At 40.7% G+C, this 26,921-nt stretch overlaps 1 protein-coding gene across 2 annotated transcripts in view; it reads left to right on the top strand.

Annotated features, from left to right (window-relative positions):
- DIS3L2 (DIS3 like 3'-5' exoribonuclease 2) overlaps positions 1 to 26,921 on the top strand; it is a 4,570,298-nt gene that overhangs the window by 2,588,155 nt on the left and 1,955,222 nt on the right. For both annotated transcript variants that reach the window (XM_044070680.1, XM_044070679.1), the window contains one exon: positions 10,765 to 10,877. In XM_044070680.1, the coding sequence (XP_043926615.1) occupies positions 10,765 to 10,877 (113 nt within the window). The remainder of the gene's footprint in view (positions 1 to 10,764; positions 10,878 to 26,921) is intronic.

Raw genomic sequence — 26,921 nt, 5'->3', positions numbered from 1 at the left:
GTCCTATATGGACAGACTCAAAAAACTCCATGTATTCTCTGTCTCATATTGCCTACTTACAGGTGATCTCTGCTTGACTTACAAAGCCATGTCTGACCCAGCTCTGTTAGAAATGCTACAGCTAAAGAAATCCCAATCCCTCCACACTGCATGCTCCAGAGACCTCAACCTCATTACCACAATCAACAGAACATGCTGGAGGGACAGATTCATAACCCAGTGACTGCCCATGCTATGGAATAGACTTCCCATAGATGTCAAGCAGAGCACCTCACTGACCCTCTTCAAGAGAAATCTTGATGAGTGGATGGGAAATAGAAAATTCACCACGGGGATCACTCCAGTGGCTCTACTCGACATAGGTACTAGGAACTAAGGTCGGGTGGCACGATGCCAGGGTAATCCTGTGGGCTAGGCTTGTAAAGACTCCAGGGCTATTAGCCTAGTACACACCTATGAACCTGTGATGTCCCCTCTCACCTAACAAATCCTGCTGCGAATACCAGTCCGGTTCCTTGTTTCTAGTGTTATAAAATGAATGCAGTCTGTTCCTTCTAGTTTCTCTGGTACATTAAAAAATAAGAAGCCGCATTTTGTTCATGCACCATTTTTTTTTTCATTTCAGTCTCTTATTTGTACAGTTTTATTAGTTCATCTAATTAGCTAGTTAGGTAATTTCCTCCAGTATGGCTGTTTTGAGTGTGTACTGTTAACTCCCAGTGGGTGTTCATAGGTTCATAGGTTCATAGGTTTATACTAGGCTATCTGCCCGAGAGCATTTACAAGCCTAGCCCATAGTTTTGTGGCTTACGCCACCCCTTTAGTATGGGGAACTATACCCATTATTTTGCTGTGCCTCTGTCGAGCAGTGACACTGAGGTAATCCCTGGGGTATATCTGCGATCTCCCATCCATTGGTCAAGATTTCTCTTGAACAAGGCCAGCGAGGTGCTCTGCCTCACATATACCGGGATTTTGTTCCACAGCATAGTATGTCTTTGGGTGATGAATCTATCCCTCCAGCACGTCCTATTAATAGCCATGTCGAGGTTTAAGTCTCCCGCCCTTGTGGCTCTGATGGATCTAGATTTATTGAGGTGAAGCATATTCATCAAATCTGGGTTTGACATGGCCTTGTATGTCAGGCACAGGTCACCTCTGAGCAAGCGGTGCGACTGAATAGAGCTGAAGTTCTTTCAGTCGGGCAGCATAGGACAGATTTTGAGACCCTTTATCCTTTTGGTGAGGAACTTTTGTGGCCTCTCCAGCTGCTGCAAGTGTCGGGTCAGATACATTCCGAATGAGGCATTGTACTCAATCATTGGTCTGATGAGTGATGAGTACAGGGAAACTATGACCTCCCTTGATCTAGATGTGAATACCTTCATGATAAGGTGGGCAATGTAGAAGGTCTTCCTAACTACTTTAGCTACATGGGTGTCGAATGACAGGCTACTGTCAACCTGGGTCCCAAGGTCCCAATAACCTCTTCTGTGCTCAGTGGATTGCCACCTATATGGTAGCTAGGGGTAACCTTGTTTTTCCCGAAGGGTATGACTATGCATTTTTTGGCATTTAACTTTAGGCCATGGCTCTGGCACCAGTTATCCGTTTCTGTGAGACCCTTCTGAAGGATATCTGTGTCAGATGTGTTTTCGACTACGGCGCCCAGTTTGCAGTCATCTGCAAACTTTGTCAGCCATAACCCTCCTGTGTTTGCTTGTACTTCGGAGAAGTAGATGCCAAACAAGAGTGGGCCCAGGACTGAGCCCTGTGGGACACCACTTGTGACAGGCTTAGAGTCTGACATGGCGCCAGCAACTCTGACCCTGTGGGTTCTGTCACTCAGCCAGTTTGCAACCCATCTTGTGATGTATGGGTTAACATTTAAGCTGATGAGTTTTTCAATGATACCCGAGTGGGGTATTGTATCGAAAGCTTTCGCCAGATCGAGGTATGCTGTATGGACTGCCTTTCCCTCATCAATGGCTTTGGTGACTGTTTCAAAAAAGTCAACCAAGTTTAAAAGGCATGATCTGCCTTTGACAAAGCCAAACTGGGTTGGATCCAAAGTCTGCAAATTCCCTATGTCCTTGTTTATGAGATCCATTATGATCCTCTCCATGGCTTTGCAGATAAGGCTTGTCAAGCTAATGGGCCGGTAATTTCCAGGGTCGGTGGAGGCACCGCCTTTATGAAGTGGGACCACTGTCGCAGTGCGCCACTCCCTGGGTACGTATCCAGAGGTGAGACTATGATTAAACAGCTGTCCTAGCTGTGGGTTTAATTCCTCGTTGAGTTCGTGGAGCACACAGCCGGGGACACCATCAGGTCCCATGGATGCTGTGTTTTTTTGCTTTGGAGAGAGCAGGCTTGAACCTTTAAAAAATGAAGTTATCACCTTATAGTTCAAAGATATTATTCACATCTCTGGAACCATAAGTGTTACTAGAAAACTATAAATGACAAACTATTCAGGATAAATTAGTCTGTACATTAATGGCATTCATTCAGTTCAGTGCTTCCTATTCGATTTTATAAGCCAAAATAAAGGCAGTCAGTATTATTTTTTTAATTTTGTATCAACAGCTTATATCTCAATAACTATTCAAGCAGACACATACTACTAGCAAGGTTTTTTTTCGTTCATCTTTGAACTTTCATATGAGGATGTGCAGTCCTGTCTTTCTTACCTGAATGTGGAGATATTTAGAAAAAAATGAAAACAGTTAAAATACAGATAAACAGTATACAAAAAAAAATCAACATTTCTTTAGCTGAATAGACATATGTCTAATAGCTATACAGTTATGTTTACCATCATGCATGCAATCTTCTGATACCATGTATGAGGCATGGTTATGGCATTGTTAATGCACATATGAACAAGCAATATTTGACATCTGGAGGCATCAGTGGGAGGTAACCATACGTCTCAACCTCTTAAAGCAAGAAATCTGGACAAAGGCCCAAAAATTGGAACAGTTTTTAAATATTGCTCTTGTAAACTTAGAAAGTTGATAGAATAACAGGATGTTCTTCGTGTTTCACTGTTACAGTCATCACACTTGGGTTATCTGCCTGCATGTAGCCCTCAGTCAGCCCGAATATCAGAGTCTTAGTATTTCTGCATTGGATGCTGTCGCTTCTTCCATGACGTCAGATTGTCAGGGGTATCAAACAGGCAGCCGACGCCATTACATCAGTCTTTCTTGCCGAGGAGGAGCCTTAAGCAGAAGGAGTTTGCAAGTGTCAGTTGGCCGCTACCTGAAATTTTCTTTTTCGAGTTGATAATCCTGAAGTCTTCTAAAGCCAAGTACCCCATTGGGGATCCTTTTTTCTTGCTCTAACCGATGTCAGAAAAAATTAACAATTGTCTTGCCTGTGGGAAGCAAATACCTCACAGAGGTTTTCATTCTTACTGCGTCACCTGTTTAGGCCCAGACCACAATGTTCCTCGCTGTCGGTTTTGTGCCTTGTTTAATGCCCGAACCATTCGTTGTTGGGCTATCTTTGTCGCTAAATTCTTTCGCTCTTGTTCTCTGTATTCCGAAATGGCTTCGATAAGCCATCTGACTACCGATCTTCCGAACAAAATGTAAAGATAAAGTCAGAGACAGACCGCATAGGTCCAAAACTGCCGACGATGCTTCCGTTAAGCAAGTCGCCAGTCCACCGGTACTCAGTGAGGCGCCTTTGTAGCCTCTGATGCCCACTTCTACAGATTTGCAGGCCACTGCTGAGACCCATTCGGAGTCTTGTATACCGCAAGATGCTTTCTCGACTATGGAACCAGCAGATGTCTTTACCTTAGATGGGTCCGAAGTCGCTGTGCAGGCACTGGCTTCTGAGAGTGTATTCCGTCCTACCGATGTTAGAATCAAACCGACGACTTTTTTTTTTTTTTTTTTAGCTAAAACTACCGAGTTTCTTAGGCCCAGAGTATGCACTGCGCCTAGAAAACTGACAACCAAAGTGTATGCTCAAGCTCCCATGCCACAAAAACAAATGCTTAGAATGGCTGAAGACCTTATTATGCTAATTAGGGGAAGCCAGCCTTCCACTGCTAAGAGGCAAAGAATTGAGTTACCTTCTGATTCTACAGACCAGGAGTCTGATGACTCTGACCTTTCTGATTATCAAGATATGCCCTAATCAGCCTGTGAGGATTCAGATGCAGAGGAATCTATTCCCTCTGCCTCCTCTCCGGAGGATTTTTCGTTTGGTGAAACCTTACATACCTTATGCGGGCGGCGCAGTGGTGCAGTGGTTAATGCTGTCACCTCACAGCAAGAGGTTCTCTGGTTCAATTCTCGGCTGGGGTGCCTTCTGTGCGGAGTTTGCATGTTCTCCCTGCATTCGTGTGGGTTTCCTCCGGGTACTCCGGTTTCCTCCCACATTCTAAAGACATGCTTCTGGAGCATTTCTCCCCGGGCCTCCGCTGAAAACAGGATCTGTGGAACCTAGTCGGACTTTCCCAGTCAACAAATGTTAAATAAATAAAATAAATAAATTAAGAGTGCATTTCCACTGAGAATGCCAAGACTACCCTCAGTCCAAAAAGAGACTCAGAGAAGTTTTAGAGCTGCCTCAGCACAGGCCTCTAGCTTTACCCCCCCTGTCCTGGATGTTGTAGATGATGTTTTTATGGAATCCAGTTTTACTGCAGACACATTATCCCCGGCCCCTAGGATACCTCACAGGTACTACAGAGTACCTGATTCCCACAGGTTTCTTTTCAGGAATCCTACTGCTGATCCAGAGATCATTTCCTAGGGACCTAAAGGTATTGAGGCTACTACAGCCAAAAATCCTACCCCTTCGGACAGGGATTCCAGAGCTTTAGACAGATGGGGTAAGAAGGTATATACCTCTGTAACTCTTGCCATCAGTGCATTAAATTTCCAGTTTCACACGCTGAAGTACCAGCAGCATATTATGGAACTAATTAAACAAAAAATGGAATTATTTCCAGATTGTGCAGAAAATTAGGATTTACAAGAGCTAATGCATTCTGCAAACCAAGTTAGTAAGCATACTTTGCAGTGTGGCTTTGATGCCCTAGACGCATCTTGTAGGGCTGCAGTCACTGGTTCTGTACTGAGAAGACATGCTTGGCTGAAGGAGCAAACCTTGCCAGATCATGTCAAATCAAAATTGCTAGACTCTCCTTTAAATAAGGACTGTTTGTTTGGCACTAAAGCAGAAGAAGTTGTTAAAAAGATGGAAGAAAAAGCTAAATCTCTGCAAACTGTTAAAGAATTCTTACAAGTGCAAACTCCTAGATTCTGTAGGCATTGCCCTTCAAAACACTGGTCTGTTCCAGCCCTTTCCAGGCCTTCCCAGACAAGACCCAGGGGAAACAGGCCACCCAGGCTACAGTCTCAGGGTATGCAGAGATCTAAGCAATGGAGTGCCCCCACCTCAAAAACAGGGAATGGTAAGCCGCCGCAATATGGAAAAAGTTCACAATGACTTTTCAATTCTACTTCCCAGCCCTGCCCAACTGCTTGTGCCTCTAGGAGGAAAACTTGCCCTTCATGCAAGAAACTGGATGTCCATCACTTAGGACCGCTGGGTTCTCACCATTGTATCCCGGGGTACAAATTCTACTTCCATTCAATGCCAACCCCATGCGGGTTTCCAGACCTTCCTCCAAACCAGTGGGCAGAAGCTCAAAACCAAGTACTTTCCCTGCTCAATATCAGAGCTATTCAGCCTGTTCCAGTAGAACAAAGGGGTCAGAGTTTCTACTCCAGACTTTTCCTGATGCCCAGAAAGGAGGGCTCTTGGCACACAATCCTGGATCTTTCAGTTCTCAACACCTTTCTGGTGTTCCCAAAATTCAAGATGCTTACCCTACAACAGCTTCTCCCTATGCTAGCCAAGGATGCCTGGTTTGTCACTCTAGACTTAAAAAAAGCTTATCTGCACATCCCCATAAGGGAGTCATGCAGGAAATATCTTTGTTTCAACCCAGGATCTATGCACTGTCAGCTCTCTGCACTTCCCTTTGGCTTATCTACTGCGCCCAGAGTATTCACAAAATGCCTGGCTCCAGCCATTGCATACTGCAGGCAGAGAAATATCCAAATGCTCCCATATTGGGATGACAGCCTGATTCAGGCGGGGACAGTCAGGAATTGCTGCTTCTGCACCTGGCATTTGTAAAAATCCTTCTCACTTCACTGGGGTACACCATCAACGAAAAAAAATATCAACTGGTACCCAGTCAAAAGATTGTATTCCTGGGAGCAAGCTTGGACACAACTTCCCAGATGGCATTTCTCACTTCAGAAAAACAGGTCTATCTGACAGACTACTTCAAACAAATGGCCACCAGATATCTACAAGAAAAATACTTTAAGCCCTAGAGTTTATGGCCTCATGTATTCTAATTCCATATGCAAGACTGCATACGAGGAAACTTCAATGGTATTTTAAAAGTATTTGGTGCCAGCATTTTCAGGACCTGGAAACAGTCATTCGTATCATACCTTGTCTAAGGGCAGAGTTTTTTTGGTGGGCCGAAGCATGCAACCACAACAAGGGACTGCATTTCACTCAACCCCACGCCGCCCAAACTCTGACAACAGACACATCAGACTATGCATGGGGGACTCACATGGCAGGCAAATGCATTCAGGGCCACTGGAGCCCAAGGTAGACTCTCCTGCACATCAATCAAAAAGTGATTCTAGCTGTACAGAATGCTCTGGCAGCTTTCAAATACCTAATCCTTCCAGGACAACTGCTGATAAAAACAGACAACACCCCAGTCATATGGTACATAAAAAGCAGGGGGGAACCCATTCTTACCCACTTTGCAGTTTAGCCATGGCCTTGTGGAACACAGCCTTGAGCAACCAAGTCCATCTACAAGCTCAATTCCTGCCAGGCAAACAAGATTCACTGGCAGACGACTTAAGCAGAAATCTCCTAGACTCACACGAGTGGGAATTGGAGCCCAACACCTTCAAACTTCTGATCCACAGGTGGGGGACTCCAGAGTTTGATCTTTTTGCCTCCCCCCAAGAACCACCAGTTAAGCAAATACTGCACCAGGAACCCTCAAAGCAGGGCCTGGAAGGTGGATGTCCTATCCTTTCTATGGAAAAACCTCTTAATCTATGCCTTTCCCCCCTCTGTCCCTTCTCTCGAGTACTACTCAAGATAAAACAAGACAGGCCAAGGGCAGTTCTGATTGCCTCTGACTGGCCAAGCCAGCACTGGTACCCACTCCTGCACAGCCTGACAACAGTCCTACCCTGGCACCTACACCAGACTCCTACCCTGCTGTCTCAGCAGGAGGGAGAGATTTTGCATCCACAATTGCAAACCCTAAACCTTGTAGCCTGGCTTATCCCTTGAATACGCCACCAGCAACCCTCTGCAAGCAGGTGCTGGACGTCATTCTTGAAGCCAGAAGGCCTAGTACTAGGAAACCCTATGCTGAAAAGTGGAAAAGATATTGCTCCAGGACTCAGTCTAAAGGAAAGGACACAGCTGTGCCCTCCTTACCTGTAATCCTGGATTACCTAGCAGAGCTACTCCAAAGAGGCCAATCCTTCTCCTCCATTAAGATTCATGCCTCTCCCATCTTGGCTCATTATAATACTGAGCCACCTCTATTTTCTCACCCTGTCATTAAACAGTTCCTGAGAGGGGCTAACAATTTAAGGCCCCCAAGGAGAGCACCCACCCCTGCCTGGGACCTTAACTTTGTACTGGAAAAGCTCATGCCCCCCCCCCCCCTTTTGAACCTGCTACTTCAGCAGAGTTAAAATTTCTCTCTTGGAAAACAGCCTTGCTTTTAGCCATAACTTCAGCTAGAAAAGTGTCTGAGTTACAGGCACTAATGGCTGCGGAACCCTTCATTATTTTCCATGCTGAGAGGATTTCCCTCAGAACTAACCCATCCTTTATGCTTAAGGTGGTGTCCAGTTTGGCTCCAAACCAATCCATTCATTTACCAACCTCCTTCCCTAACCCTCAAAATAAAGGGGAAAGGATCCTGCACTCTATGGACGTGCACAGACAGCTCACGTTCTACCTTGATAGGACTAGGCCTTTCAGAAAATCTGACCAGCTGCTAGTCAGCTTTGCTACAGGAGCAGAGGGTAAGGCCATTTCAAAACAAACCATTTCCAAATGGATAGCACAGTGCATTCATTTCTGCTACAAGCACCATGGCAAACCAACCCCTCAGGGGGTCAGAACACATTCCACTAGGCCTAAGTCTACCTCTACAGCATTTCTCAGGGGAGTCCCTACCAGGGATATTTTGGAAGCTGCTAGCCAGCCCTAACACTTCTTGACTACCTCCACCCATCCTCTGCTTTGGGAATCAACCCAACCCACGTGTGATGACTGCAACAGTGAAACATGAAGAACATAGTACAGTTGTGTACACTTACCATAAATGTAGATGTTCGAGTATATTCACTGTTGCAATCCTGGTTTCCCTCCCTCCAGCCCCCATGGATTTCTCTATCTATCCACCTCTGCTCTCTGTGGCTATTCATATGGCATTGGTATTTACTTTTTACTGGTGGTGTTCCCCACCATATACTTGCTCCCCTATTTGGGGGTTGCTGACATGGCGTCGGCTATTTGTTTTATACTCCTGATGACCTGACGTCATGGAAGAAGTGCAGCATCTGATGCAGAAATACTAAGAGACTGGTATTCGGGCCGACTGAGGGCTTACCTGCAGGCAGATAACCCAAGTGTGATGACTGCAACAGTGAATTCACTTGAACATTTATATTTATGGTAAGTGTACACAACTGTACTTTTTATGTTTGCATGACTTTTCTAAAGGACATCACAGTGGCACAACGGATAGCATTGTTGCCTCACAGCAAGAGGTTCCTCAGTTCACTTCTTGTCAGGGATGCCTTCTGTGTGGAGTCTGCATGTCCTCCTTGGGTTCACGTGGGTTTCCTCCCACATTCCAAAGACATGCAGTAAGTGAATTGGACATACTGAATTGGCCATAAGTATGAGTGTGTTTTGAGTGTGGTGTGGAAGAACCACCGTGGTAGGGCTAGCCACCCATTGGTGTAAACCTTGGCTCTAGATGTGTCACTTTTAAAGTGACACCCTGACCCCATGTGCAAAAAGGGTCTACATTGCATAATCGAAAGATGAATTCAGCGAACGGCATTTACATCAAAAATGCTGTTCAGCAAACAGTTAATAGTGAGAATTGCATTACAGTGAAGATCGGAAAATTTGCCCTTTCCTCACTATAGTGTGATCTCAGAGTTGGTATATATAATTAGTGGGGGGTGTGGTGGGCACAGCCCCCCACAAGAGCGAATTTGCTGAACGGCATTTTTGATGTAAATGCCGTTCGCTGAATTCATCTTACGATTATGTGATCTAGACCCGTGCAAAAATGGGTTATAGATGGATGGATGAATTATCTGAAGTCTATGAAATCTTAAACTTAAATGCCTGTTATTATTTCTGACTTCAGTCTGTAGTGACTTGCCAATAATTTGTCAGAAAACCACAATTTTATGAAAAATGGGCCAAAATATGGAGTAAAAAATGTGGAAATCTGGACATTGTGAACATTTGTACAGTTGGGAGGTGTTGAGGTATCTGCAGAAATGCCTGTAGGCGTACTCTGCAGTGATGAGTTTAAAGTGACTTCTATTTTTCCATGATTTTATTTGACCTTTTTATATTCCTTTAGTGTTTCACTTATTTTTATAGACTTCTGAGTACATTTGATTACTGAAACCCATCTCCTGTACCAAAGCTGCAATGTGAACTGTGTTTTACTAAACAGCTGCACGATTCTTTTAAGACTGAGCTTTTTCTTCTCCTGTTCAGATTCTTGATCCTGATTTCTTCCTTCTCCAAATTTCTTCTTAGCTATCATCTTAGGCAGTGTGTTTGTAACCAGTAAATTATTTTTCTGACTGATAGGTATGTCCTCACATTGGCAGAAGTCATCTACTGACTTGTAATGTTTGGGCCTGCATGCCCTCATATCACCAACATAAACACTGACAGGCTGACATTATTTCAGTGTGCATGCTGATAATATTGTGCCATTGTTTTTTTCATGCATTATCTGTCCTCGGCTGGCCTAATGGTAGGAGGAGGGCTGTGCACTTTTTACATATTTCAGTAGCAAACCTGTTGCCCTGGATTTCAGTATATATAGTGAAGTAAACAGTTGTATGTTTCACTTCTCGGAATGCATACCAGTGAATTATTTTATGCTAACAAGGTATGTTAATTGGCAAATTTGCTAATGTAGTATATCAGACTCCATGTTTTCTGAAAATGGCATTCATAGATGAGAGCTATTTACTGGAGGGAATAATTCAGGCTGGAGGGAGTAGTTCAGGCTAGAGGGAATGTATATTGCCTGTTTTTCACCCTGTAAAAATCAAATTTGTTTATAGATGGTAAGTAGTTCTGAATAGTGCACATACCTTGTTACTTTTGAGCATTACACTTCACAGTGCTTATCTTTAAAACAACATAATGAGTAAAAAAGAGGAACACTTTCTTTTCAGAATAGAAGGTCTTTACATGTTAGACTGCCTATAGTTAAGTGGTAGAAAATGTTTGTGTCAGCTAATCTGTATGCTGTTTAGGTATAACATAATGAAGAAAATGTAAATCCAGGAGAATCAAATCTAAGTCTGAGGGGAAAATGTGACAGTGCTGTAGTTAAATCCTAACATTTAAGAGGCATGGTAATGCCAGTTTTTAAAAATATATTTCTTTCTTTTTTAGGGAACTTTGAAGTTGGTGTTCATATTGCTGATGTCAGCTACTTTGTACATGAAGGAACACCACTGGACAGTTTAGCAAGTTTGAGAGCAACTAGTGTTTATCTGGTGCAGAAGGTAAGTTCCATTCACTTTTCTTACCAGGAAAATGTGTTTCAGGGGAAAAGTAAATCAAAAAACAATGGCATTGTGGATTTTGGTTAAACATGTCTAGGTGCAAAATGTGTTGAGAAATTATGAAAAGGAGAGTGGTAGAACATATTGACTGAGAACTTGGGAAGAATTGGTGTATTTTTTGAGACCACCCTTACTATGGTATTTTGAGGCAGTGTGGCTTGTGTGACTAGATTGCTAGTTATTTTTACCTTGTAAATGGATGCATGTGCAACATTAGGCCACTGGTATATTCTGAATCAAGATCAGTAGGATTGCAGGAAAGAAAGAATGGTGTAGCACAGTAGAGCTTTGCTGAAACTGTGTGCAAGCATGTTTGAAAACTGTAGCAGAAACAGATTGTTTTGGGACAGAGAAAGAGAGAACAAGAGAAAAATGGCTGCCTTACCAATGAGTTGTCAATGGCATTCTAAGACCAAGTGAAAATATATTATGAAGGAGTAACGGTGAGATATTAGCAAGAGTTTTTTTTTCTCCCCTTGAAACTTTATAGCGTAATGTTACACAGATACAGATTAGTACTAATTAGGCTGCATTGTGGGCTTCCACTAAGGGTTGGTGGCGCAACATCCTATAAACTGCCAGAACTCAGTTTGTACAGCTGCCATTTTTTCAGTATGCTTGCAGTGCACTTTGTCACTGTTTAGTTGATCACCAATGTGCAGGTTCATTTCAACATAACTCTTTCAGGTTCTAGCTTTAGTCTTGCAGTAGAGGCTGTCTACTGGAAATGTAAGGCCCAATGCCGCAAGTCCTGACACTTCAAAAATTGAACTGGGGATTCTGCAAGTAATATTAAATACCAAAATTTGCTGTGGTTAGCACAGACAGTTACAGTGGTTATAAAAAATGTACATACCCCTGTTAAAATGCCAGGTTTTTGTTATATAAAAAAGAGACCACAGTATATCATTTCAAAACTTTTCCCACCTTTAATGTGACCTATAACTTGTACAATTCAATCGAAAAACAAACAAATCTGTTGGGGGGAAATATAAAAAATAAAAAAACGTACAATAAGTTGGTTGCATAAGTGTGCACACCCTTAAACTAATACTTTGTTGAAGCAACTTTTGATTTAATTACAACATTCAGTCTTCTTGAGTACACACCTGCCGTCAATTAATGAGACTCTGAGTAACCCCCAAATAAAGTTCAGCTGTCCTAGTAGGATTTTCCTGAAATTTACTCAGTTGCCTGCCACAGCAAAAGCCGTGGTTCGCAGAGAGCTTACAAAGCATCAAAGGGATCTCACTGTTGAAAGGTATCAGTCAGGAGAAGGGTACAAAAAGTTTTCCCAGCATTGGCTATACCATGGAACACAGTGAAGACATTCATCAAAAAGTGGTGAAAATATGGGACAAAAGTGACATTGCAAAGAACTGACCATCTCTCCAAAATTGATGAAAAGACAAAATGAAAACTGGTCATGGAGGCTGCCAAGAGACTTACAGCAACAGTGAAGGAGCTGCAGGAATTTCTGGCAAGTATGGTTGTGTATTACATGTGACAACAATCTCCCGTATTCTCCATATGTCTGGACTGTGGGGTAGGGTTGCAAGATGGAAGCCTTTTCTTACACAGAAAAACATCCAGACCCAGCTAAAATTTGCAGAACAATACATCAAGTCTTCCAAAAGCATGTGGGAAAATATGTTATGGTCTGATGTGACCAAGGTTGAACTTTTTGGCCACAATTCCAAAAGGTACGTTTGGCGCAAAAACAATACTTCACATCACCAAAAAAACACTATCCCATGGTGAAGCATGGTGGTGACAGTATCATGCTTTGGGACTGCTTTTCTTCAGCTGGAACTGGGGCTTTAGTCAAGGTGGAGAGAATTATAAACAGTTCCAAATACCAGTCACTTTTGGCCCAAAACCTTCAGGCGTCTGCTAGAAAGCTGGAGATATAGAGGAATTTCACCTTTCAAGACGACAGTGTCCCCAAGCATACATCCAAATCAACAAAAGAATGGCTTCACAAGAAGAAGATTAAAGTTTTGGAATGGTGGAGCCAGAGCCCAGACCTAAATCCAATAGAAAATCTGTGGGGTGACATGAAGAGGGCTGTGCACAAGAGATGCCCTCACAGTTGGACAGATTTGGAGCGCTTTTGCAAGGAAGAGTGGGCAAATATTGCCAAGTCAAGATGTGCCATGCTGATAGACTCCTATTCAAGAAGACTGAATGCTGTAATTAAATCAAAAGGTGCTTCAACAAAATATTAGTTTAAGGGTGTGCACACTTATACAACCAGCTTATGCACGTTTTTATTTTTTATATTTTTTCCCTAACAGATTTGTTTGTTTTTCAATTGAATAGTACAGGTTATAGGGCACATTAAAGGTGGGAAAAGTTTTGAAGTTACTTATTGTGGTCTCATTTTAACAAGGGTATGTACACTTTTTATATCCACTGTAAGCATAAGAGATGCTAATAAGCTTCATCCTGTAGTTAAGGGTTTGATTAAGTCAGCATCCATTTGCCTGCTATGCAACTTTGAGCAAGTGGCTTAACCAAAGAGTGGCCCCAGGTTGTCAGTGTCACTGTTCCGAAGTTGTGCCGACTGTGTTTACATGGTTAATAAATGAGAAAAATAAACACAAATTGTTTTAGTAGTGTGGTTTCAACTTTTCTGCACTCCCCAGATCCCTAGTGAACTCTGTACCTCAGAAAATTGGAATACTCTTGAGATTGCATAATTCTGGTGGCAGTATATATTCCTGTGATTACACCTGCAAGTTTTCTTGTTCAAAGCATCACTGTGTAAGATGCTTCTGTTTTCAAGAGACATCTGTGTAGGAGCATTTTGTATACCTAGGCATCACTAATAAAGTGGCTGCAACTATGAGTGCCTGAGGCAAAGGATATCATCCATAGAGTCAAGAGGAATATGATAATGAGTACTGTACTGCACTCAGACACAGCTTGCATCCTTTTTAAAATCTGAGCTTTTTGCCTTCTTCTTGTGGCAAGGGAATGACATTCTGCCTGCTGTCATTGAAAAGGCTTAATTGCAGTCAGATAATGCCCCTGTAGCATTGGCTGCTGGAAGCAGGATTGTGGCGCAATTTCTCCTGCACATTAACATGTGACTTATTTGATTTATATCTCCTCAAAGTAGGTTCCTGAGTCTCCTGAGTGGGCTCTGGGGATCATTGTTTATACAGTGAGCTAACTTGAATGATTCTGGATTTCATGGACCTTGGACCACTTTTGCATGTTCTGTGTTTTAATTAAATCTTTTGCTATTACATGGTATCAAAATAGTGAAGTATCTGCCAGAACTGAAGAAACTAATCTGCCAAAGTGAAGTAGGTTGTTTTAACATGTTTCTGTGTTTGAAACTGCAGAAGTATAATTGTCAGAGAATCGATGGCAAAGATGCAGCTACTAGGATTTCTTTCTTTACAAGGAATTCAACACAAAGCTGGAAGCTTTGTATTAAGATACTTGATTTACTCCTTATTGCAAGTGGGTTAGCTAAACAGTTTGAAGCAGTTCCTTGTGTTGCCTTCTTGCACGTTGCTGGGGGAAAACATGACTGTATTTAACCTCTTTACTTTCCTAGTTGAAGTGAAAAAAAAACTGTCTGTAGTTTTAGGAAAAGGCAGTAATTATTGTCAGCCCAGAAAGAAGTTGTCAATTATTAGGCATTTGATTTCTCTACAGAGAGAATAGGTGGATGTACTACTGAACTAAAGAATAGAGTCAAAAGACTCTGAATTTGCTGAGCTGTATGATTCTCTAATTACTGACAGAATAGCTTTTCTGCTTTTCATTTTTGTTAGCAAAAGGTAGTCTGTGTTGTAAAACTCTCAGTTTTGCTTTGTCTGCGTTTTATTCTACATATCACACTTTCATCATTTAAGTCGTCAGCATTGCACTAATAATTTTACTTGTTCTTCATACAACTGCAGCTTTTGTTCCATTCAGGTCAGATTTGGTCTGCTTCTTCCAGCAACCTGCCTCTTGTTTCATCTGTTATAACAGTAAGTTGATAGACATGCAGCTTAACATATTAATAGTTGTTGACTGTATTCTTAAGTTTAGTAACGAGTATCTGGCATGATGAAGCACTCGAGTCTTGGGATTCTGGGAACTTTTCCTGCTTGGTCCCCATTGAGTCCAAATGGTTGGGGAAACCTTCATTTTTGAGATGGGCAAAGTTTAAAAGTACCTGAGCTTCCTGCCCCTTGTGGGAGAAAACCTTTTTAATGAGGTTCTTCTGTACCATTAATCCTTGTTTATTTCTAGGCTGATTGCTTTATTGCCATGTTTTGTGAGGTACCGTCCGTTGAGCAGTCTTTGTTCATATTATCAAAGAAGTTTGGAGGAAGTCCTATTCTGCTCCCAGACAATAGATTGAAATGAACCTTATGTCAGCATCTCAAAACTGACTTCTCTGTGGTCCAAGTGGGCTTTCAGCATTTCCTGGACCCACATTCCATTCTTGTCCAGCTGGCAGACAGCATGACTGAAAGGGGGAACATAGCAAGCAATAAGGTACAGTCCTCTGCCGTGTTAGAGCTTAGGGTTCTCTAATATGTGTTTTACCTTTCCGGGTTCCAGGCCTTCTTTATGGAGGGGACTTTTGATGGTATGGGAGAGCCTCTGGGAGTAGCTTTTCAACTGCAAGACATTAATTAATAAATAATTTAACTAAGTAAATAAATAAAATAATATAAGAATTAAGGCTTAAGAAAACCAGACGCCTTTATTGGTGAAAAATTAGCTCTGGTTCCTTGGTTAAAAAAGCCTTCAAAGAGAAACCAGAATGTAATGAAACATCCTTGTTAACAGAACAAGTAATTAAAAAAAGAAACTAGTAAAGCTACAATGGCAAGAATACTGAAGATAAGGGAAGAAAAAGGTGGCTGATATCTTGTAGGCACTGCTACTGCTGAACTCCGACCTAATTCCAGGGAAATTCTGTGCTGTTTGGTACTGAGCTCAATCAAATGTTGCAAATAAGCCTTCTTAATTATCTAAAACTTTGAGAACTCACTGCATCCTTATCAAAAAAATGGATCTGTAACCTAAAAAAAGTTGATTCAGTTGGATTGAATGCATACCATTTGTCGGGACACAGCCACAAAGTATTAATGGCTGACTGCATAGTACCCAGAAGTAACAGAAAAGGCCAAAAATGTCAAACAAGGGGGCAGGCATGGACCATAAAAGCAAAATTTTCAGTGGTTGCCTCTCCAGAAAAAGAAACTACCGCTGTAAGACCCAGAATGGGTAGACAGCAAGAAATTAGCCAAAAAAATCTAAAGCCAACAAACCTTGAAGATATGAAACTAGCTTTACAGCTGATACAACTAGCCATACAGGAGTTTTTCACAGAATTCCCGAACTTTGGTAAATCTTTTAACCAGATCCTAACAAGCATGGAAAAAACAGAGGCAAGGATCTTTGTTAATGAAAATAAAATAGACCACATACAGAAGGACTCTGAAAACAACACTAAACTTATACAAGATCTGCAGACAGAAATTACTGACCTAGATGCAAGATCAAGACAGAATAATACCATCCGTGGAATTCCAGAACACTATCCAAACCCAAATCTTATAACCACGATTGGTCAAATCCTGAGCACTTTACTGGAAAATCCAGACAACGCTAAACAAATAGTGATTGAAAGAGCACATCAGGCGATTAGACTTGCTCAAACTACAGATTGACCGAGGCAAGTTTACGTGAAACTCTTGAATCCTCAAAATGTCTTAATTTTATCAGCAGCCTGAAAGAAAACCCTTTACTTGGAATGGATGACAAAATCTCCTTCTCACAAGACTTACCAAGCCAGATAAAGCAAGCAAGACAAACCCTCTCCTCCTTCTGCATGTTCTGATACAAAAAAAAAGTTCCAAATCAGATATCCAAGTACCTTGTTCTTGTAGCATAAAGAAATCAAATATGTTGCTACATCTGTCAGGGAAGCAATGACCACATTCTTAGCTGCTTTTAAAGAACTACCTGTCACCATAACTAATTACTGCTGATAAAAGACTCTTGAAACAATTGACCGGCTTTCTTTTGATGCTTAGAATCATTCAGTCTTCTCAGATGTTGAAAACGTATTTTGACGATGACTCTAAGTATGTGTCCTACTAGTTAGGCTAAAGGATCACTGCTGCTCCGGGCATCATAATATTGAAATCAGTGGCTTCTTAAATGTATTCCCAACATGACAGCTAAGCTTTATTTTGGTATCTCTACAAGTGGTGCAAGTGATATGGAACCCCCCAGGCCTCAGTTGCCTCAAGCATAAAATGCCAGTGACCCTAATATTGACCCCTTTTCTACATAGGAAATCCATATCAGAGCAATTTCTAGGTGTGCAGCAGCACTATACCTCTCATCTGTTTAGATCTTCACGGAAGAATGTCTACATTTTTGTATCACGTTTTTGATCTTCTCCTCAAAACAAAATAAATAAGCATTTAAATAAATAATATAGATACATAGCTATTCAGTCAGATATAGATGAGTAGACAAATGTGACTACATACACACACACACACACACACACACACACACACACACACACACACACCACAGACACACAAAAGCTCGCAAATACTCATATGTGTGTTATTGTTAGTCTTGTTACCTATAAGAAATCTAATGTCTGATGGACAGATTCAGTGGGAGTTTTGAGCAGTTCTGGGACAAAGCTGTCTGCTATAATTTAAAGAAATTGCAATGAAGCAAAAAGGAAAGAAAAAAGAAAAAAAAAGTTCTGTCTATGCACTCTTTAGTTAAAAGGTTTATGCTTAGTAAAACAATAGATTTAGAAATAAGTAAAGTGTTTAGGCATGACGGTAACATTTTATTTGGAATTGTGTTAGAATTGTCCTTTGTGATTTTTGTCTTTAACTTATAGTACTAAAACTTTATTTAGCACAGTTATTTGGAAAGAAACAACTTCAAAGGATAGACTTGCTATTAAGTACATTTAAATAGAGCTCTGTAAAGAAAACTGATGGAATAGCTGGGTGCAGTTTTGTCTCTGAATTCTTTATACCTCATATAGTCTGCAGTCTTACACAAAGCAACCATTTTAGTCAAACTACATCTGGATTTTGCAGAAAAAATCTGTAATGTTGTGGTGTTTATTAAAGAACAAGTTAAGATATTGCTTCTTGTCGTGGTTATTCTAAGTCTGAAGCAACTGCACATTTTTTTTTCTTTTTGGCAAATCATTGAGGATAAAAGTCAGAAAATAACCAACATTTAACACTTCATGACCTTCAGAAAATTCATGTTGATGCAAAACCTGTTACGTGGAGCTGGTATATGTAAGCTGTACTAGCGCAATTTCTCCTAAACTAAAGACAGTTGTGAAAATGCAGTGAGGAAAGTTGGTGAGAGACTGAAATACTCTGTGACAGTCTTAAAAGTAGAAATTGTTCAATTGCTCAACTTTTGTATAAATTTTGCTGTATGAGGTACTTAGTCACTATAGTAAAACGAAGATAAATCACCCTTAGAAATGACTGTCTTAGAGAAATGCTAAGGTGATAAAAGGTTATACTATTAAAATTTTAATTAGAATGTTATGATTATCAATGTTTATTGTTAGATGTCTGAACTCATTAGGAATCTTCCCTATGTTTATTAATGTAGGAATATGCTGCTGTTTTGGCATTTCTTATTTGTAGTTAAAACTGACCTTTTTCTTTATTTAAGAGCCTACATACTTTTACAAGGATTTTGTCTATATATTTCCTTCAGTAATTCTACTTAATTTCTCTTCCTTCTCTCGACATCTTAGATCTGTACCACTCAAATTATTATATAACAAATTTAAGGAGCTGAGTGTAGAGTAGCAAGTGCATTTAGGTAAGTTATACTATGCTTGTTCTACTTGCTGTATATTTTTATTTTGGGAAAATATAATTTGATAGGAAAATGCAATGGCGACAACCTGTGTGCAAATTTTGTTGACTATGTATGTCTCCACAATTTACATTTCCCTTCTTTTCTTGGCAGTCCTGGTAGGTTAGTGGTTAGGCATGGATTAGGGGCAGGAAGAGATGTGTGCTATTTGCCGCATCATGGGTTAATGGGCCTTTCTACTGTAAATGTAAATTTTAAAGCTAACTCTACTTTATTTTCTCTTACTCATAACACCATAAGATGTTGGTGATTGTCTCGTGGAATGTTAAGGTGATCCAGATGGCTAAAAAGAGAGAACTCTTTCACCTCATCTTTAAATCAAAGGTAAAAATAATATTTGTGCAAGAAACACATATGCTCATTGAACACTGGTCACAAGAGATCGCGAAGAAGTGTATTAGAAAAATTGTTGCTTCCAGTAAAGAATCAAATGATGTGGGCGTATCTATAATTGTTAAAATGTCCTTTCAAAATATGATATAGATCTAGAGGGTAGATGGTGCTATATAACTTTCAAATGTCCACATGCAGACAGACCTATTGTTTTACTTAATCTATATGCCCCCTGCTCTAAACAACAGCATTCCTTTTTGTCGTTATACAAGATAATATTTTGCTTCCAGAATCACTATTTAATTTTAGGCAAGGATTGGAACTTCTGTCAACATCCTTTACTAGATAGATCAAACTCAAACAAGCCATATAATATTCACACCACCACAGCAATTGCAGAATTAAAAAAATGACTTTGTATTATTTGACCCATGTAATTTCCAAAAGGAAAAATCAACCAAAGATAAATTTACTTTTTACTCGCACTGTCATAAAATATGATCTAGAGTTGCTTTTTTCTTAAGTTCCATATTTTTCTTAAACCTTGATATAAACTTCTCTATTGAGCCCACATTTTTCTCTGACCATTTGAAAAATCACACTTAGGTTTGTTATGGGACAAGACCAGCTTATTGAAATGTATATTAATTTCAGTTCATTAATGATGTTATAATATGATTGTTAAAAAGCAAATATAATTTGTATGCAGGGCTGGGAAAAATACTGCTTTATAAGCCCACAGTATTGCTGCTTTTTTAACTGCATTCTTTTAGTATGTAATAAGAGAGAATAGTATGTGCTAGAGCAGGTTTGAAGCATCCAAGGTCAGAAACAAGACCCTTTGGAAGCAGGTGAATCATGTATAGGAAGGTGTTCACGTGAAGTCTAAGGTGAAAATCACGAGGGATGAGAACATTTGCAAAGTTTTCTATAGGACATAGTCATTATAATGTTATGAAATTGCATGAGCAGTTTGATAAGAAAATGTATAAAATTACAGTTTTTGTATGTAAAGTGAGAATGCTTCATCAAAAATTATGAAGACTAACTCCCAGCGCTGTAAGAATAACATTTTTGTTTGCATATCCTGAAGTGTTGTTCCTGACTAAAGGCATATAACGTAAATTCTTAATGTCATTTATTTATGACTTTAACAATTTGGTGGCGTTCTCTGTATCTGAACTTTGGTATTGCTGCAGGGCAGTTCTGGAATAGGGCCCATCACAGATTTTCTGTGAATTCCACACTGCTTTGCATGGAATAGTCAGAGACTCAGATGTGCAGCTATTCAGGGTGTGCAAACATGCTAGCCTTGGCAGAGAAATTGTTTTGTAAGGGAAAAGGGTAGGTTTATGTTTGTTTTTCCTTTCTTTCTTTTAGACAATTTTAGCAAAATGTAGAATAAGTGAATGACTGTGCGTTTAGAATAAGTGCATAACTGTGTTTGTAGTATAAGTGCATGCCTATGTTTTTGTTTGACTGAGTGGTTGTAAGATATACAAGTAATAGTAGGAGGACCCCACAGTAAATGAGTATAGTAAATGTATGTGCACATAGCTGCTGTGGTGGGGCTGCGGTAGCGTTGTCGCCTCACAGTAAGACGTCCTGTTCGATTCTCAGCTAAAGCGTCTTCTGTGTGGAGACGTGTGAATGGACGTACCTTCGTTGAAGGTTGTGCATCAGGCCTGGCAAGTCGGTACATAAAAATCTACTGCCAGTCATTAGCGGACCGGAGTTCCGCCGTGGCGACCCCTAACCGGGAGAAGCCGAAAGATACAACAACAACATGTGCACATACAGTAAAGGACAAATTAACACAAGGAGGCGCCTTGTGTCGATGGCGGTACCCTCAGGATTGAAAGGTAAGAAGTATGAGAGATGTTTTGTATTCTGTCAATGGATGAATGTATGAGAGAAAGAAAAGAAAAAGTTCAAAGCTAAAAATAAAGTTCAAACAAGTTCATGAGCCCACTGCATGACTGGGACGTAGACTGTAAAGTTAAAACAAGTTCATGAGCCCATTGCATGATTGGGACGTAGACTATACAAGTTCATGAGCCCATAGCATGATTGGGACGTAGACTGTATACTATTAAAACAAATTCATGAGCCTACCGCATGATAGGACGTAGATGTATGGGTTGTTATAATAAATTTATGAGCCCAAAAGCATGTTGGGACTTAACAGTGTGATTGTGTGAAAGTACCCTCAGACGATTCGAAAGAGTGGTCAGTTCTGGAGACAGTACCTATCTGCCCCATTATCCCAACCGCAATGCTAGAACTGTAACTTTTGAGCTTGCGCAGGGACGCAAGCAAGGATGGTGCTGTGGGAAAAGGCTAATCGAAACCTCTCCTCTGTTGCTGCACGGTGACAGACTTCCTACCCTTCCCTCCCTGTATGGTGTGTGGATTACTACAGTTCTTTTCTGTCTTTGGAATTGCCAGAATCCAGGAGTTGTAAGGTAAGCGTAACATTTTTATTATTACTGATTTATAAAATAAGAAAAATGGGAGCAAAGATAAGCAAGTGAGATCAAATCCCTGAAAAGGGAACATCTGCATATTTTATGTATTTTAACTATGGGAATGAAAGTTGTAAATATTTGCATGACTGGTTTCAACTTACTAAGAATTGTGCTGGTGGGGTTTTTCCATTAAATGGAACTTATGATTAGACTAAATTGCTGACATTGAAAGGTATTTTGGAAGAAAGGAAAAGCAAACTGGGGAACAAATGACAGCATTTTATTCTAGGTACAGTGAAGCACTTAAAAGGGAAAAGGACTCAGCATTAAGAGGGTTGCAGGATGTTAATAAGAAATTGTAACAAGTAAAAGAGGTTAAAAAGGCAGTACAGACCAGTAAAAAGGGATCCTTTTATCCTGTCTTAGCAGGTTTGGAACAAATTGAGGATGGCCAAAAAGCAGAAACTTCTGAAGAGGATGATAATCCTCCAGTAGCTACTGCACCCCCACCCCCATATGCACCAATACGCGTACCTCCTGTACAAGACTCCAATGTTTCTCAGACTCCTACCTTTCAGTCTACTGTCCATTGGACACCCAGTTCAAGTGATACTGGTACATCTCAGACTGCTTCCCCTGTTCAATCTTCATCTTTTGAACAGGTGTCTGCAGTCGAGGGGGGTGGTTCTTCCTATACTTCTCAGGTAGTTTCTACTTTCCCAACAGGGGCATTAGTATTTGACACTCCTGTATCTTACCATATACGCTCACATGACAGAGTACAAGAAGAAGAAATTACAACCTCTGGAGGGGCTTTATTGGCACCTCTCAGGAAAATTTTGGGGGCTAACAATAGGGAACTTGTTCAACGTCCCTGGACCCCTGCTGATTTGCATACTATGTCTAAAAATGTTCCCGATATTAGAGAAGATCCATTAAAATTCAAAGAAGAATTAAAAACTATATTAAAATGTTACAATCCTACTTTGACAGATTTAAATCAACTGCTGAGGGTAGTTACTTCAGATGAAATAAAAAGGCAGTTACTGGAAAAGGCTGAAATAACAGATTTCACTCTCATAGGAAATGCATTAATAGATAAACGAACAGCATTGTTAAACAAGATTACAGAAGTGTGTCAAGTTAGGACTGACTGGCCTAAAATAAAGGCATGTAAACAAAATAAAGGGGAAGCCCCTGCAGACTATTTGTGTCACCTTAAAACAGTATTTGGTAGACATTTAGGAATACCAGACCAGAAGACCAAGCTAAGCCAGCTATTGCAGCAGCCTTTTTGCAGGGTCTGCAAGCCCCTGTACAAAATCAAATAAAGCAAGTGCTTTTAGACTGGCAAGAGAAGGACTTAGAGTCTTTAAGTGCTGCAAATCACTGTACAGAGTATCAGGAAAAACGAAAAAAGGATACCGAGGATAAGCTGTTAACTTTACAAATCAGGCAGCTGGAAAACCCAGGGGGTCGAGGTAGAAGCAGGGGAAGTGGTAGAGGAATTACTAGAGAATTTAGCAAAAGTGATGGTTGAGGGGAACAAGGTGCAGCTGGTTGTCAACAACGAGCTGGCAGTGCCCCTCCAGCTTCATCTAATACATCTTGCTTTAATTGTGGAGAGGCAGGACATTGGAGAGGGGAGTGCCCACACAGGCAAATGCAAAGAGTACAAGACACTTGGACTGAGTGACAACCAAATTATAATAATGTAGTTTTTCCTCCACCACCTCCTCTGGCTGGAAGGAGTCAAGAAGCTCCATACTGACTAGGTCAAAAAAAGTAATACAAAAGTGAATCTTAACCCTCTACTGCCAAAAGATCAAAATGGGCCCTGCGTTAAGATGAAAGTAAATAAAAAGAAAACCCCATTTATGGTGAACACTGAAGCTACTAGGTCAGTGCTGAAAATTACTTCAGATAGTCAAATACCAGTAACAGAAAAAGTAAAGGCAGTTGGAGTAACAAATACTATGGTTACGTATCCTGTTTCAAAACCCATCCTCATTTCTTTAGGTCCAATTGAAGAAAAGCATTATTTTCTTCTGAGTACTACTGCAGTAGTAAACCTACTAGGAAGAGATTTGTTATGTAAGCTGGGTTGTACTATTTATTGTACCCCAAAAGGGGTGTATCTAAATGTTCCAACAGAATCAGAGGGGGAAGTATTGACAGTTTTAGCAAAAGCTGAAGAACAGCCTACTGGAAGCATACAGACAGATGGAGAGTTACTACAGCAAGTACCTGCCAACTTGTGGGCCAAGCATGCAAATGAAGTTGTATACTGAAATCAGCAGAACCAGTAAAAGTAAAATTAAATCCATCAAAACCTCTCCCCATAGTTCCACAGTATCCACTAAAGGCGGAAGCAGAGCAGGGAATCAAGCCTGTAATTCCATCTCTAGTACATCAAGGAATAGTAATACTAGCTAAAAAGCCCTTGTAATACTCCTATTTCTCCAGTGAAAAAGCCAGAAAAGGATACTTATAGATTTGCCCAAGACTTAAGGGCTATAAATAATGCAGTGCTACCTACTTTTCCTGTTGTTCCAAATCCAGCAACAATACTGAGTTGCATACCACCCTACAGCTAGTTACATTTCTGTGATGGATTTATGTTCAGCATTCTTTTCTATACCTATTCACCCTGACAGTCAGTTTCTGTTTGCTTTCACTTATCAAGGACAGCAATATACATGGACACAGTTGCCACAAGGATACTGAATCTAAAAAGATTTGGAGAATGTGACATTTCTGGGTGGGTTTGTGTTAGTACAATATGTAGATGATTTACTAATAGCATCAAACTCCTTTCAACAATGTCAGCAGGATACCTTGCATCTTCTGACTATCCTTGCAGAAAAGGGACATACAGTGTCTAGAGAAAAACTACAATTGTGGTCATCTCAGGTACGTTATCTTGGTCATTTAATATCCCAGGGTAGCAGGCAAGTGTTGCCATCTCGTATTGATGCAATATCTAACTCGTATTGATGCAATATCTAAGGCCCCACGTCCAACTACTCAGAAATAGCTTAGGTCTTTCCTAGGTATGACAGGCTACTGTAGACAGTGGATCCCTAACTATCCAAAAATTGCCAAACCTTTGACAAATCTTTTAAAGCAGGCTACACCAGAGCCTCTCCTTTGGAATAGTGAAGAGGAAATCTAATTTCAGAACTTAAAGCAAGCTTTAGCTACTGCTCCAGCTTTAGTGTTACCAGACTATGACAAGACTTTTATTTTATTTTGTCATGAAAGAAATAGATTCGCACAAGGAGTACTTGCCCAAAAACATGGGGACAACTATCGTCCATTGGCTTATTACAGCACAGCACTTTTCTGTTGCAAAAGGTTTTCCACCCTGTTTAAGGGAAGTTGCTGCTGCTGCCATTCTAGTTAATCTGGCACAATCATTGGTGCTTGGGAATGATCTCACAGTAGCTTTCCCTCATTCTGTATCATCTCTTTTCCTTAAAATGAAAACTCAACCACTCCCGACTGCACGTCTGACTAGATATAAACGTACGCTTCTTTCTGATCCATCTATTTCTCTGATCCACTGTCCTGTTCTAAATCCTGCATCTCTGTTGCCTACTGCTGAGGATGGTGAAGAGCATGATTGTGTGTGTGTAACTTTGCTTTCTCCTAGGGAGGGCTTAAAAGACATTCCTATAACCAATGCCGACATGCATCTGTTTGTGGATGGTTCCTGTGGAAGAGATCAAACAGGAAAGTTGATCTCAGGAATAGCAGTCTGCACCGAGGAAACAATATTGTTGCAACAAAGATTAGAGGGTGTTCACTCTGCTCAAATAGCTGAGCTATTGGCTTTGCAAACAGCCTACGAGTTAGCCAAAGACAAGGTGGCCAATATTTTTACAGACAGCCGTTATGCTTTCGGGGTGGTACATGACTTTGGGCAACTTTGGAGAGAGAGAGGGTTTTTAACCGCTTCAGGAAATCAAATTAAAAATTCAGGGTACATAAAATCATTGTTAGATGCACATTTGTTACCTAAAAAGCTGTCTGTAATCAAATGTTGTGCACATCAAAAGGGTTTAAACATTGTTACAAAGGGTAACAACTTAGCAGGCCAAGCTGCTAAACAAGCAGTAGTAAATTGTTGTAAACATCCTTGTATGTTGACAGCAACAAACTACAACAGTAATGATGTGTTTGATTTTGCAAAATTGTCAGCCTTTCACGCTGAAACATCACAGGGAAAACTTTTGAGGTGGCTCAAGGATGGATGTAGAAAATCCTTTGATGGCATATGGCGACATCCGGACGGCTGACTGGTGGCGCCTTCCTCTTTGCTACCTTACCTAGTAAGGGCATATCATCTACAGGCCCATACAAGTAAGACAGCTTTATTTAATCAAATTACCCAAAGTTGGTATGCCCCTCATGTCTCCTCTTTGATACTTCAGTTTGTACAAAATTGTAGTATTTGTTTGGAATATAACATAAGCAAACATGCCAACAGAAAATCTCCATGTTTACCTCCACCCTGAGGACCTTTTGTTAATATACATTTGGATTTCATCCAGATGCCCAAGACTAATGATTTACAATTGATTTTGGTGGTAGTGTGTATGTTCTCAGCATGAGTGGAAGCTTACCCATGTCGCAAAGCTGATGCAGTCATAGTTATTAAAAAAATATCTGATTATGTACCAAAATTCGGTATACCCAGCATTAACAGTGACCAGGGAACTCATTTTAATAATCTATTTAAAGAGTTATGTAAAGCTTTTAATACTAAGTTGAGTCTTCACTGTCCCAACCATTTCCAGTCATCTGGATTAGTGGAAAGGGTAAACAGGACCCTTAAAAATAAAATTTCAAAGATTTGTGCTGAAACCCACTTAAAGTGGCCCGAAGCCCTTCCCTTAGCATTGATGAGTATGAGGGCCTCACTAAATGCCACCAGGAAATTGAGTCCATATGAGATATTAATGGGGAGACCCATGGCCTTTCCAGCTACCCCTCCAGTGGGAAATGCCAATTTAACTTTGTCAGATGATGCTATGATTTCTTATTGTAGGAGACTACTCAAAATTTTGCAGCAATATCATCGAACAGTAAAGCAGCGTTACCAAAGTCTCCTGACCAACCCTGTCATCAACTACAACCGGGTGACTGGGTATATGTGAAAGCTTTTCAGACAAAAAACTGCCTTAGCCCGAGGTGAAAGGGGCCTTTCCAGGTCCTACTCACCATTTTAACCGCAGTTCGCTGTGCAGGACTACCAACATGGATTCAT

Source organism: Protopterus annectens, chromosome 4.part1, assembly GCF_019279795.1.
Source record: "Protopterus annectens isolate FY-2018-M chromosome 4.part1, PAN1.0, whole genome shotgun sequence".
In the NCBI taxonomy this organism is placed as follows: domain Eukaryota; kingdom Metazoa; phylum Chordata; order Ceratodontiformes; family Protopteridae; genus Protopterus; species Protopterus annectens.
The sequence above is the reverse complement of the archived record's forward strand: the minus strand, read 5'-3'. Positions and strand labels throughout refer to the sequence as shown.